Raw genomic sequence first — 13382 nt, 5'->3', positions numbered from 1 at the left:
TCATCGTAACAGGTGCATTGTGGACAACAATGAACGGTAAGAATGTGCGGCTATTGTTCACTATGTCGACTCATGGGGAGTTGCCCTAAACACCTTTTAACTTGATGATGATCATGATAATGACTAATAGCATTAATGTGTTCAATGCATACATGTAGATAATAATCATTGATAACATGTTCAAAACACGTCAGCGTTTACCTATATAAAAAAAACTTGAACTTATCACTTCAATACTCACCCGCCGTTAAGTCGGAAGGGAGAAAATATATAAATATATTCAATGGATAATAATGGGAATGAATTCATGCTTTGTCTCATAATCTCGTAAAATTCGAAATAAATCACGCGTAGTTCGATTAATACCCAACCAGTGGGTGTGGGTGTTGTTATAAAAGTAGAGCATATCCATGGTGATATGAACAGTAGAAGGAACACGTTATGTGAAGACAGAGTGCAGAAAGACGGTTACCAACGGAATGGGGAGTGATGCTGACGTACACAAACGATTGAACACAAACACACGTGTGGAAAAATTGAACGAACTGTTGAAGAAACGGCAAATAAAAGGACGTCTTAGGACCACACTGAGCGAGCTACCTAAGGATGTTTTGGGTGACATCGAACTACTTGCTGATGGTAAATCATAAATTCAGTTTTGTAAACATTGGTATATGAATGATTTATTAATAATGTTTACTCATTCGTGTGTATTGAAGTTTTTGAAAGAAAAAGGAATCTAGGGAATATATTTTGCATATAAAAACCGGATAAACAGTATAACTTTTCATTTCCTATTGCTAATACGAATCGTTTCAGGTTAAGTTGCCAGTGTTCTTTAATACATGATCTGCTGTGTAAAAAAAATTGATCGTAGGTAAGGTTCCAAAATATACATTTTTCTAAAACAATAAAATACTCACTCATGTTTACATACATGGAAATATACACACTATCTTCGTTTCATTTGTGCAAAATAACATTATATTATATATTATTTATTTATTATAGTCTCGTCAAATATTTACATTTATCACAGATTTGCATATATAAAACAATAAGATAAAACATTGGCCACTCATACAATGAGTTATAAGAGAGTTATACATGACAATCAATATGCATGCTAAAATCTATATTGCCACCACCAATCTTACTATTTGTCATACAGATTTGTTGCCGAATATTATCCAACACTGTGGATTGTGACATTATCGCACAAATAATTAACCACCAAAATAGAACATTCCACCATCATTATACCATGATAAGCTGATTAGTGGTGATAATACATACTTCTAACCTAGTATAAACTTACAATCAGTTATCAGACTGTAGACAATTGCTCTACATGTGTATCAGATTGAAGGGAAGTAACTCTTCAGACCCTATCGTTAAAATATCTACTGTTAAGCCCGGCAGAGTCATCTTTCCTTCGTTAACATTTAAATGCACTAAGAAGCAAGTTTTAGTGCATTATTTTAATTCCAGCATATACAATTTACTTTAAAAATGTCTTTTAAGATCCATAAAATGGATACATTGCATATGACCACTATATAAAAGTCTTAAAAAGGGACTTTGATATACATTACATACATAACAACATACATTGTCTGTACAATCAAACAAATTAACCATTGCTAATAATTGTACAAATAGAGTTGGAAAATTGGAAAACGTAGTGATGTCTAACAAAAAAGAGAATATTGTCCTAAATACGGCTACTTGACAATATAATGGTACTAAAACAAGGCACCACTGGATAATTTAAGAATTTGATGTTGAAGAAGAAATTGTAAAGACACAAGTCAGCTATTAATACATCACAGTTTTCCAATTTATATTGCTAGGCAATAAAGAGCAACTGTAAACTATACAACCATAAAACCAACTATACATATCTACAACCATGTTGAGTATAATTACTCAAAGATTAAAATACAAAGTATTTCACATAGGTGAATAAAATACCAGTTGACCAGGTTGTTAATAATCCTCTATCTAATTATTTACATAGATAAAATGGGCGTAATTTAAGAATGTTAATACAGGATTTGGCAGTTATTCTAATCAAAAGTGGGTCGGAGAACACCAAAATAGTCTTCTCTAACAATGACATATTTTCAAAGTTTGGATTAACTATACAGGCTTTCTGGGTGAGAACATGTGTACTACGGCTGTAAACAGAACACTGAAACAGAACATGAGTCTCATCTTCAGTCGAGTCACAGAATGAACATTTGCGATCATTGACATCTAAATTTTCATATCGTCCAGTTTCGATCCTAAGTGGTGCTACACCACTCCTGAATTTACTAAACGCTGCACGATTATTTAAAGGCAGGATCATTTTACAATAATTCTCAGAACCATAGATGTGTTTAAACAAACAATATTTCCTAAGTTTATTACGTCCATTACCTCGACCACTTCGCTCACGATTAATAGTTGCATGCCAGTCTACTACATACTGTTCAAAAATCTTGTCTCTTACAATTACATGTAGAACATAATTAGTATTTAAGCATATCACAAAACTCTTCACAGTTTAAAACGCTAAGCTTAGTTTTAAATAAATAGCACCAGTTTCTTCAGTTACCTTTACCCTTGGATAGAGCCCAGAGTGCAATTTGTTTGTTAAGTCTGCATTCTTGCATTGCGGACAATCGACACCAATGACTGCATATACTTTTCCACTGTCTCGCAATAGTAGGAACCCAACCCATTTCGCCTGCTTCATCTGCATTGGGAGTATATCTACCATCCCATAGAAAAATCCTCATCGCCCGATTATGTACTGCGTTAATACATGAAAAGGATTTTGTTCCCCAAATTGCCGAGCCATATTCTATAACGGGCCAAACTAAACTATCATACAACTTAGTATAGACATCGTAAGAAAACCCTCAAGTCAGTTTTACATTTAGCAATAAGGAGCCCCAACGCCCGACTAGCATTCTGTGCAACCACCTAGACTGTAATATTGAAGTCCAAATGGTCTTGCAATAAAATACCCAGGTAGGTATATCTATCCACGGTTGACACCACCGATTCACCACATTTGAAAACACTGTCACATTGTTGGATACTATTAGGTCTGAAGTGAACAACATTACTGTTCTTATCGTTAATAACCATATCATTTGACGAACACCAGCTATCTAAATGGTTTAACAATAATTTTAGACTTAGTTTACTATCTGCTAGTAATACAATGTCGTCTGCATATAACAGAATACAAATAATGTCTTCATCGACCTTTATACCTATACCAGTAGCTTTTAAGTAAGTAGCTAGATCATTAATATAAAAATTGAACAATAAAGGCGACAACGAACACTCTTGTCTTAAGCCACAATTGACATCAAACCAGTCTGTCTTTAACCCATTCAACCGGACATAGGAAGAAACGGAACTATATAAAGATTTTATACTGAAGAACATTTTTCCATGCATTCCAATTTGTGTAAGACATCTACATAATTTAGCCCTGTTAATAAAATCGTACGCTTTTTTGAAAGCAATAAAAGCGGTGTAAGTCGACAATTCAGATTTCTTCATAGTGTCGATCAAACTGGTCAAAGCAGATATTTGGACTATAGTGCTGCGGTTTTTCCTTAAACCATTCTGCTCATCAACTAATATATTATTATCATCAGACCATTTAACCAATCTATTGTTCAAAATGTTACAATATATCTTATACATGGAGCATGCAAGGGAGATCCCCCTATACGAAAGCGGGTCTCTTGGATCATTCATTGCTGATTTGGGTATGGGATTTATTATACATTTACCCCAAAAAGAAGAAATCACGCCCCTATTAAAACATATATTTAAAAGTGAATGTAAAAATTAGACAGAAGTATTATTCTTCAATAATGTTTAATATTATAACACAGTTTTAAACAACATCAATTACAGGCCATGAGTCCGCGAAAATACCGGATTTTCTTCAACAGTTGGTCACCAAAGAAAAGTTTCTACACCTTCAGCTTCTGTTGGAAAATGTTGGGCTTACAGAAGTGGCATACCAAGTCTTCACCCTTGCTGAGGTGTCTGATCAAATTCACCTTCGCCGAATAACAGCACGTGAGCGTATTTTGAAATTACATACACGGCACTATATTATTATAAGTTAAATCAGTTTCATTCGGATATAAAAAATACACGTGTATTGAAAATGATTTGCTTATGAGCGACAACAATTCCATAAACAAATCTGTTGGAGTAATGTATATTTCAGTTTATACCAATAAAACTGATTTAATTCAGACTAGATTGTGTACACGCTTTAAATTGTCCGAGTAAAGTTCCAAAAAGTAAGACATTATCAACTAGTGTATTAGGAAACACTAAAGGGTGTATTCAGAAACACTGAAAATGCTCTTGCACAGCTTTGCTAGGTAACTTTTCATTTAATTTATTCAATGTGTGCTTGACGGACAGGTACGAACTATTATAAGGTCATGCCAGTGTTTCTGTCCAACGTCGAACAGCTATGTAATGTTGAATGTGTTTATAACGTGAGCACAAGTTCTCGCTGAACATGCTGTGGTGGCAATCATTGATAAGGCGTTTTATTCGGCCATTTTATATAGGTCCTTGTGAACGATAACGTAAAATTTCACGTACTTATAAAAAAGGCGAAAAGCCATAGACTATAGATCTAAAGTTAGACCTTTCGATTTACAGCTTGGTCGCATACGCATGTGTGAATAGACGCATCCCGGAATAAGGTGACTGTTTGGAAAAAACTCTTATCTGCTGGTATACACATAGTTCAGCCATTTACAATCCATTAAAAATAACAAACCACATCTACCATTGTCATTTCAATCAAACTGCCATGGTGAATAAATGGGTCAGGGTTGTTTGTTGGATAAAGAGTTGTCTTGTTCTTATTGCCGTTTGCTTCCCCTGCTTCTTTTTCAAGCAGTTGTCAATGAGAGACATAGGTATGTGACTTAGTACTGATAAACCGGCTTACTCAGATCAAGTGTGACTAGATTAAGATACTACCGCTATATGGCTGAAATATTGTTAGATAAGGCGAACAATTATCAAGAAATACTGTTGAATACGCCGAAAACCATCCATGAAATACTGCTGAATACCGCAAAAAAGTGCCAACAAGCTATGCAACAGAACAAGTGTCGATTTTAATTTGTCCGAATGTGCTCCAATTGTCAAGAAAATATTTTCCTTATTTTTCTAAATAAAGAAGTATTAAGGATACAATGTTCTATTATATAAAATTCATTTAAGGTGTTTATTATTTGTGAGCAAAGCTCACAAATAATTGTTTATTATTTGTGAGCAAAGCTCACAAATAATGCAGACGCAATTTTGCAAATCAGTATAGATCAGTTTGAGCTTAGGTACGGCAGGAACCGTAACCCGTGACTGCCTGTGTGAATAACTCCAGTAAACTTTAGCAGACGATAATGCTAAAAGCTTCTCCTTTAATCACCGCATCTACCTGTTCTCACTGATACAGTACATAGAGTGTATTTAACAACTTGTAGTAAGACAACGTTGGTCAGTCTAGTGTTTATCATTGAAATCTGTACATATTGGCTGCTTTCAGGGAAAACGGGGCTTAAAAGCCGGATCTCACTTGCTTGATTTTGCGGTGGTAAAATATTAACCAACATTAACTAGTAGGCTGGGTTTATCTGCCAGTGATTTGCTCCTAACATTAGAATATAAATAGAAACACGTCTTTGAGCAAACAGCATTTGGTATACTGTTGAATCTGTATTTACATGTAAATTTGATTTGAGTCATTCGCTAGCTACTGGCTGAGAGAAGTTCATAACCTTTCAAGTGGGCGGTGCTTAGCATTTACAGGAAAATTTGAATTTCAAGCAGACAACAAAAAACTTTTTCTGTAAGTCAATAACTATATAACTTTCAACCACCAAATTACACATACATATTGTTTGTATACTAAAGTATATATTTGCCAAATTTCATTGGAAAATATATTAAATACAAACTTAAATATTATGAAAATAATCATTTTTGTTTTCTGCTGTTTACAAACCAGTGTACAACTGAAAAGTAGACATTTTGTGAGTTTGTGGCCCTTTTATACTGCTTCTCTGGTGTTAAACATATGTCAAATAAGATAAGCCTGTACACACTGATTAGCTGTATCAATAATTTGAAAAAAAAACACACACACATCTCGACCTGCGTTCTAAGACACACTCTTTATAAATTTGAATGGGTTTGATCATTTCAAACTTGCGATATAAAAAAGCTATAGCATAATTTTGAAAACTGAGTTGCGTCTAAGATTATACAACAGCGAACAAATTCAGTGCCTTCAGCGCTTTGATATTTATCCGTAACAAGCTCTGTCGTTAACATTTTGTTAACGAATCAATTATATTTTAATGAGATCAAGTAAATGATACCTCACATGAAATTTGTATTACTTCATGTATCAGCCATTGTGAATAAACATGCATGAACGAGAAGACATTGTTCTATTGATATATAATAGATTTATAAATATAAGTTTCACACATGTCAAATTAGAAACAGGCAACATAACTACGATTCGCTTTGCACTTCATAACTATTTCCTTGTTAAAGCGGGAATCCCAATACTCGTTTTTCGCTATTTTCTGCGTATGTAAATGAATAATGTATGTGAAGAACCATTTTGCACAGGACTAAAAATTGATATGTGTGCCAAATATGTACTCTTTCTATAAGACAGCGCCTTTATTGTGTATGAAAAACATTATATGCACACATGCAATTAAAAGTGTTAGTTGACGTGTGCTTCGACACCACTTTCAGCCGGAGTTTTCTACAGGTCGACCAAAAGTCAGGTGCTTGTCCTGGTTTTGAACCAAACCTGCGTAGCCGGCAAGGATTTGGACCGAGTTCATGAGTGGCTGCTGGGATACACCGTAGTGAAGGCGAACATTTGGGGTTCGAATTAAATTTGTATAAATATTGTAAGCAAGTTAAATACCTTGGAAAAGGCAATTAACATGGAAAATATAAACATGCATTTTATATGCATTTTACGTTGGCTAGGTTCTCAATAATGGCTGAAAGGATTTTGTTCAAACCTAAAACATTTATTCCTCATATAAAAATGGCCACATAGGCCAAGTTTTGTAGCTCTAGATTGAATTTGTAAAAAAAAAGTACCCATTTAAACTTTCACACTTGCATGGACACTATATATGCAGTTAAAAGTAAGCAAGTTTAATGGAATAGCGTGGTGGATTTCATTCAAATTTCAAACTATCCAATATGTAGACATCACTGGGGTTGTAGGAGGCATAAATGAGGTCATGGTCAAGATCAATTCTATTAAAACTAGAACAATTTATTCAGATTAATAACCAGAAAACATATTGCGCTATTTTTATTTAACTGCAAACATAGTTGCGTTGCGTTAATACTTCATTTGGGGATCCAGATTGGGTAAAAGTACGGTTACTAAATATGGATACATGGTATCTGATCAGTAAATCAATAACATTGTCCTGTAACTTGTTACATCTTTTTTACACTATATTCAAGTCAAGGATTGGCGTGCATACGGATTGATAGAGGTCATTCTTATTCAATATTGTACGCCACTGAATAATTGTATGTTTGAAATGGTATATACATATAAAACGCATAATACAGAGAAAATTTGTTACGGATTTTCAATGTTGCATGGGCAAAAATAGACGATTGAAAGCTTGACACAACTGTTTAGGGCACATGGCCGCATAAAACGTATACCCCAGGAGGCACTATGGAGCCGCTGTCGAAGAATGCGAAGCTCAATCTGCTGATTTCAATCTCAAGGAATGCCAGTCAAGTGCGGTTCAATCAAAATTACTTGTTGAATTTCAATATGGCATTAAGATTAAAAGTGGCATTTATTCCAGACTACACTTAATACATATATGTTTAGCCCACCAAAGCACATATTGTTCATGGGAAGCCTTTAGGATACCGTAATATCCGTCATTCGTCGTCTGTCAATGTATGAGTTCTCCTTAACCCCTTTCCAGATTCTAACACAACTTCACAGGAATCAATATTGGGTAACCCTCATATAAAGAAATTCGAATCATGTGGGTCCATTGCAAATCACAGATCACATGAGCTTAAAAAAGATTGATAAATAAAGAACTTGATAAATATATAAAATAGACTGACCATGACCCAGGAGTGACATGCTTTATATAGACGTATGTAGTACATAACTGAAAAAAATATTATTTTACGAGACCACGAGGGTAAGGGGTTTGATTTTTGGTTTGTAACCTTGTTTGGTGGTCCTCTACAAAATTTGTTAAAATGTGGCCCTTGAGAAAAACTTGGCCGCACAAAATTGTTTACTTGTTATATATGCAAATGGTGAAAATATAAAAAATATTCTTCTCTGAAATCGCCAGGCCAACAGGTTTGTTTTGTTATATGTAAATATATTAGTGGTCATCTGATAAGTTTGTTTAAACAATGCCCTTGTTATTAAAATCTGCAACGCCACAAGAGTAATATGATATGTTTTAATATAGTAAATAACTAAACAATCGTTTTGAAACCCAAAGGTCAGTGGTTTGATATTTGGTTTGTTACTAATTTCTTCAAGTCATTCACTTGGGGGTCAAAACTAACCACGCCTTTAGTTTCATGATTTATATAGACTTTTATTGTTATTAACTTAAAAAATCGTTTTATCTGAAACCACAATGGTTAGGCATTTGATATTGTGTGTGCAACATCGTATGGTGGCCTCTGCTAAGTTTGTTCAAATCATATACTGGGGTTGAAAACAGTTCAACCCTTTGGGTTTCTTGTTTTTTTATACGTAAAGTTTAAAGGTTTAAAATAATTTGTTCTTAGAATGTCTCAAAACCTGTAAAATCTTTGTCATTCCGAGTAAAAACAAACATATATACACTAGTTATTACACAAACATCACACCTTCTGCTAAAAACAGTTTCACACCATCTGCTAAAAACAGTTTAGTTTCTGCATGTCTCAGGCTATATACTACCGGTGGGGCCTTTAGGTCCTCTTATTCATTTAATGTGGGATTTGCCACCATAGACAAAAACATTTAGAGGTGATGACATACCCTTAAAATGTGTCATGGGGGCATTTTTATTTGTTACACATCTAGTTATTATTGGGATATACGATGACCACAGGTTTACAAGTTTTCTATGACCACTATTAGTCCCTTCTCAGATTTGTAGAAATTGTGTGACTTGTTGTTTGAAAGTAAATATCGATATTCTTTCAAAATTATTATGTCTCTATCATGTGATTGTAACTTAATATAAACGATTTCTACCGATATACTTAATTACCAAGTATATAAAAATTGTTGTTTTGGTTCCATTATTGTAAACTATAAAAAGTTTGGCATTTACATTTAAATCTGAGTTTAATCCAGTTGAATAGTTTATATTGTTTTGTGTTGCCAGCAATGAAAAATGTAGTCAACTTGAGAACCAGCACTGTTGAAAATCCTGATGGATCTTTGAGCACATCAAATGAGTTGCACCTTACAACTGAAGTCAGTACATATAAACAGCTCTGTATTAACATTAGCACGTATGAAAGTTCTTCACGTTTATTCAATCCTGATGAAGAAATGCATTCACATCAGACTACAGTGTATAACTTTGAAGCAAAATTAATGGATGGTATTGGAAAAATCAGTGAAGACTGCCATAAAGCTCACTTTGATTCGACTGAATTGCAGCTGACACATGCTGTGAAAAAATACACGTATCAAGCAGATTTAGAACAATCAACACAGGTGTTAGGTATGCAAATGTCATCCAGCTCTGTAGTTGTAGTCATCCAGGCAGCATCTATAAACAAAGAGGGTTGCTTATATTAATTTGAGGTTCATTAAGCTTAACTAAAAAAGTATGCTTATGATGAGCTTGAGTGATTTATTCATTTTAGTTTCTACCATACCATTTGTTGTCTGTTAACATCATAACTTAAACAATATCCTTAACCATTAGCCAGATGATTGTTATCATTAAATGATTATGTCTACTTATGGAATATCTTCTCATCATGATGTTGTTTCGAATTTTACTTTTGATAGTGCTGTTGAACTGTTGTAATATCATGTAGATGATATAATTTGAAGAACCTTATTTAATTCTTATTTGTATATAATACAATGTGCGGATATATCATCGTTTACAGTTAATTTATCAACGGTATAATTTATTTCAAGGTCGCGGTGGTATACTGATTAGGAAGTTCTGGGTTTGATCCCCACTTTGATACATCAATCACTGTTTTTTTAAGGAAATTACTCGAAAGTGTCTCAATACGTTTAAGATGTAACCAAGCTTAAATGAAGGTCTTAAAAGAAGTGCATGTGTTTCTCTAATTTTCAGATTATGTCGGAAAATCGAAAAAGTTGAGGCTTACGGTAGCCCCAATCCCGTCTGAAAATGTAGAAGGTATTGATGGAAGTCTGTGTTATCTCAAATATGAATCAAGCTGTTTGAAGCTAAATTTATCTCAAATGCCTGTTAAAAAAAACATCGGGTTGATTTTCTCAGAATTTCCAATACCAAAACTTGATGTAATTCCCGTGTTTTACATTGAACGATTTGAACCGTTGTCCATAATTGTCAACCAGATAGCGGAAGGGAAGTCACCAAGATCTCAGGTAACTATGAGGTATGAACTGCTACGCATATGTACCTTCAGAACCTACCCGAAATATAACAAACCCTTTCTGACAAAATACGCAGCTGCAGGATTCTACTACGCTTCTGATGGTGATGGCGTTGTTTGCTATTGCTGTGAAGTACGTCGATATGGATGGGTGGAGGCAGATGATCCGATGGTGGTTCATATAAGAATTAATCCAAGATCCAAATTTATCATAAACAACAGTGAGCACAATGTTCCAGCCATTGCTGATGGACCATTAAGGAAGAATGTTGCATGTATATATATGATTCCTGACTGCGTACAACCCCAAAGCCCAGGAGCAGATATTAAGAACAGTCACAGAAAGAGCCTTGGTAAGTGTCGGAGCGAAATTATTGAAATGCTGTAGTATGATTTTGACAGTGTTTATTTCTTAAATAAGAAGATGTTGATGTTATGGTTGATGTAATTTTACTCGTTAATTGAAATAATTTAAGGAGTCCAAATGGCGATACCAAAACACCCGCACATGGCTATCAAATCAGTGAGAGAACAGTCCTTCACTGGCAATTGGCCCAACACATCAAAATATTCTCCTGTACAACTGACAGATGGCGGTTTCTTTTTCACAGGTATACTGTAATGTCTAAGTACTAATGATAATTGATTACCTATTTCAAATTTACATATTTTGCAGAAGATTTGAATTGATATGTTTTCATTTAGATTTCTGTCATACGTTATTATATTTCTATAAATGATTAATTTGTTAATGTGAACAACACAAATTCATAATGATTTTGCAAGTTTAATCAGTCCATTATCATTTGTTTTAGGCCTCGGAGATTGCGTCCGTTGCTTTTTCTGCGGGATAGGTAATTATTTTAGTGTATGAATTTGTAACGGAATAACGTTACAATAATTAAATACATTTCGAATAAAACGCAGAATACCGTTACATTTTTTTATATCTCTTTTACATCAATAAAAACGACTAGAAAAAGTGTTAGAGATCATATAATTAGACTGCTCATTATTAATAATTAAACCAACCAATTTTAAAGTCGGAAAAGTTGAGCCGTATGATCAAAATTTTAAAGAAGGATAATTATATAGTGGCGTATGAAGAAAATACGAGCACAAAACTAAATCGGGTATGATAATTCCCAATGACCTCCCTTATTTTAAGTCGCTGACAGGCAACGCAAAATATTAATAGCACTAGTGAGCAAATCCGAAAAGTTAATCGCAATTTCAAGCAAAACAACCACAAATATAATCGTAATGTTAAGCAAACATGTCCAAAAAACATTTTATATGTATTCTTCAAGGCATTAATAACCGATGTTTTGGAAGTCCTAGATATATGCAAATAAAACCAGAAACAGAGCTGGGAGCTTACCTTTATATCAAAGCAAAACCATTGTTCATTAAAATTAGTTTTTGTTGTATCCAGAGGGTAAATCGCTCTAATATGGGATGTCTAAAGCGATTCTAACGAAAACTTTTTATACAAAGTAACTAGCTTTTTTGCATTATAATTATATTAAATTATTGGAAAATATGCATATCAAAAGAGACAGTTGGCAAGTTTTATTTTACCGCCGCAAGAATATTTCGCTTGAGTTAGAAAACAAAAAACAAAACATTAGGCGTGTCGGTAATAAGTATTTTCCCGCAAGTAATCCCAGAATTGCGAGATTGAGCATTCGATTCATTACCATGCTAACCTAGTATATTCCGACAAAAACTTATGATCATTATTGAATATTTGAACAAGTCATATATACTTAATTGTTATATTAAATGAGATTCCGAGAAAAAAAGAGGCAGGAAAATGTGCTATACAATGAACTTTCTCTTTACTGATCATCAAGTGTACCAGACCAAATGTTTTGTTTTTATGGAGTTATGGTTTGCTTAGGGTGTAATGCAGATACTAAAAAGCAGATTATGTTTATGTCAACATACTATATTGTTGCTTGCTCTTTTAAGATCGTTAAAACGTGATGCTTTGAAAAGTATTGAAGACAATGTATCGTTAAACGTTCAATAATATCAATCAAAGACTAACAATTGTCATAATTTAAGCTTACATTCAACCCTTAAGAGCGTATTACATACAAGAAAATTAATACTTTCTTCTAGAAATTTTCCAAAATGTATTTATATTACTTAAGAGTTGTAAACAGTATTCACATCTCTGACTGGATTACATTACTGCGTAACGTTTCATATTATTTATGTATAAGTTTGCAATTTTGAAATAAAATTGCGTTGAAAAAAGCAACAATAAATTTTTAAGCCTACCTCATAGATTTCATAGCCAAATCGATGTCGCTTATTGGTCTAACACGATAATGTTGACATGTATTTGTGCATGTAAAGCAATATGTACCAATGCATGAATAGCAATTCACGTGAACAGCTCATATGCATATACGTTTTATTCAGCTGTAATCAAACATAAGCATATTATGAATGTTTATGACTTACGACGATGTACGTACAATTATTTGCTAAGGAAACTTTCCGGTGTCGGAAACAGCTGCAAGTGAACTGGGTTTTCGGTTAAGAATATCAACTTCGAATTTCTTTCAACGAATAAGTGTGTTGTTGAAACCCAATCTATTTACAGGCGCAGCTATAGTAAAAAACGACTTAATAATACAATATCAAAGCGAAAAGTCAACCAAAAAATAACCGGCATT

General features: G+C 33.8%; 1 protein-coding gene across 4 annotated transcripts in view; it reads left to right on the top strand.

Moving 5' to 3' along the window:
- Positions 1-204: 204 nt before the first annotated feature.
- Positions 205-13382, top strand: part of LOC127850395 (baculoviral IAP repeat-containing protein 7-like) — a 20403-nt gene continuing 7225 nt past the window's right edge. Inside the window, exons 1-7 of one of the 4 annotated variants that reach the window (XM_052383415.1) lie at positions 205-639; positions 3928-4095; positions 6820-6954; positions 9468-9812; positions 10407-11045; positions 11169-11303; positions 11508-11546. In XM_052383415.1, coding sequence (XP_052239375.1) covers positions 480-639; positions 3928-4095; positions 6820-6954; positions 9468-9812; positions 10407-11045; positions 11169-11303; positions 11508-11546 — 1621 coding nt within the window. In that variant the 5' untranslated portion in view covers positions 205-479. The remainder of the gene's footprint in view (positions 640-3927; positions 4096-6819; positions 6955-9467; positions 9813-10406; positions 11046-11168; positions 11304-11507; positions 11547-13382) is intronic. The other 3 variants (XM_052383414.1, XM_052383413.1, XM_052383416.1) reach the window with 3 other exon arrangements.

Source organism: Dreissena polymorpha, chromosome 11 (genome assembly GCF_020536995.1).
Source record: "Dreissena polymorpha isolate Duluth1 chromosome 11, UMN_Dpol_1.0, whole genome shotgun sequence".
NCBI lineage: Eukaryota > Metazoa > Mollusca > Bivalvia > Myida > Dreissenidae > Dreissena > Dreissena polymorpha.
Note: the sequence above shows the minus strand (reverse complement) of the source record. Positions and strands in the feature narration are given on the sequence as shown.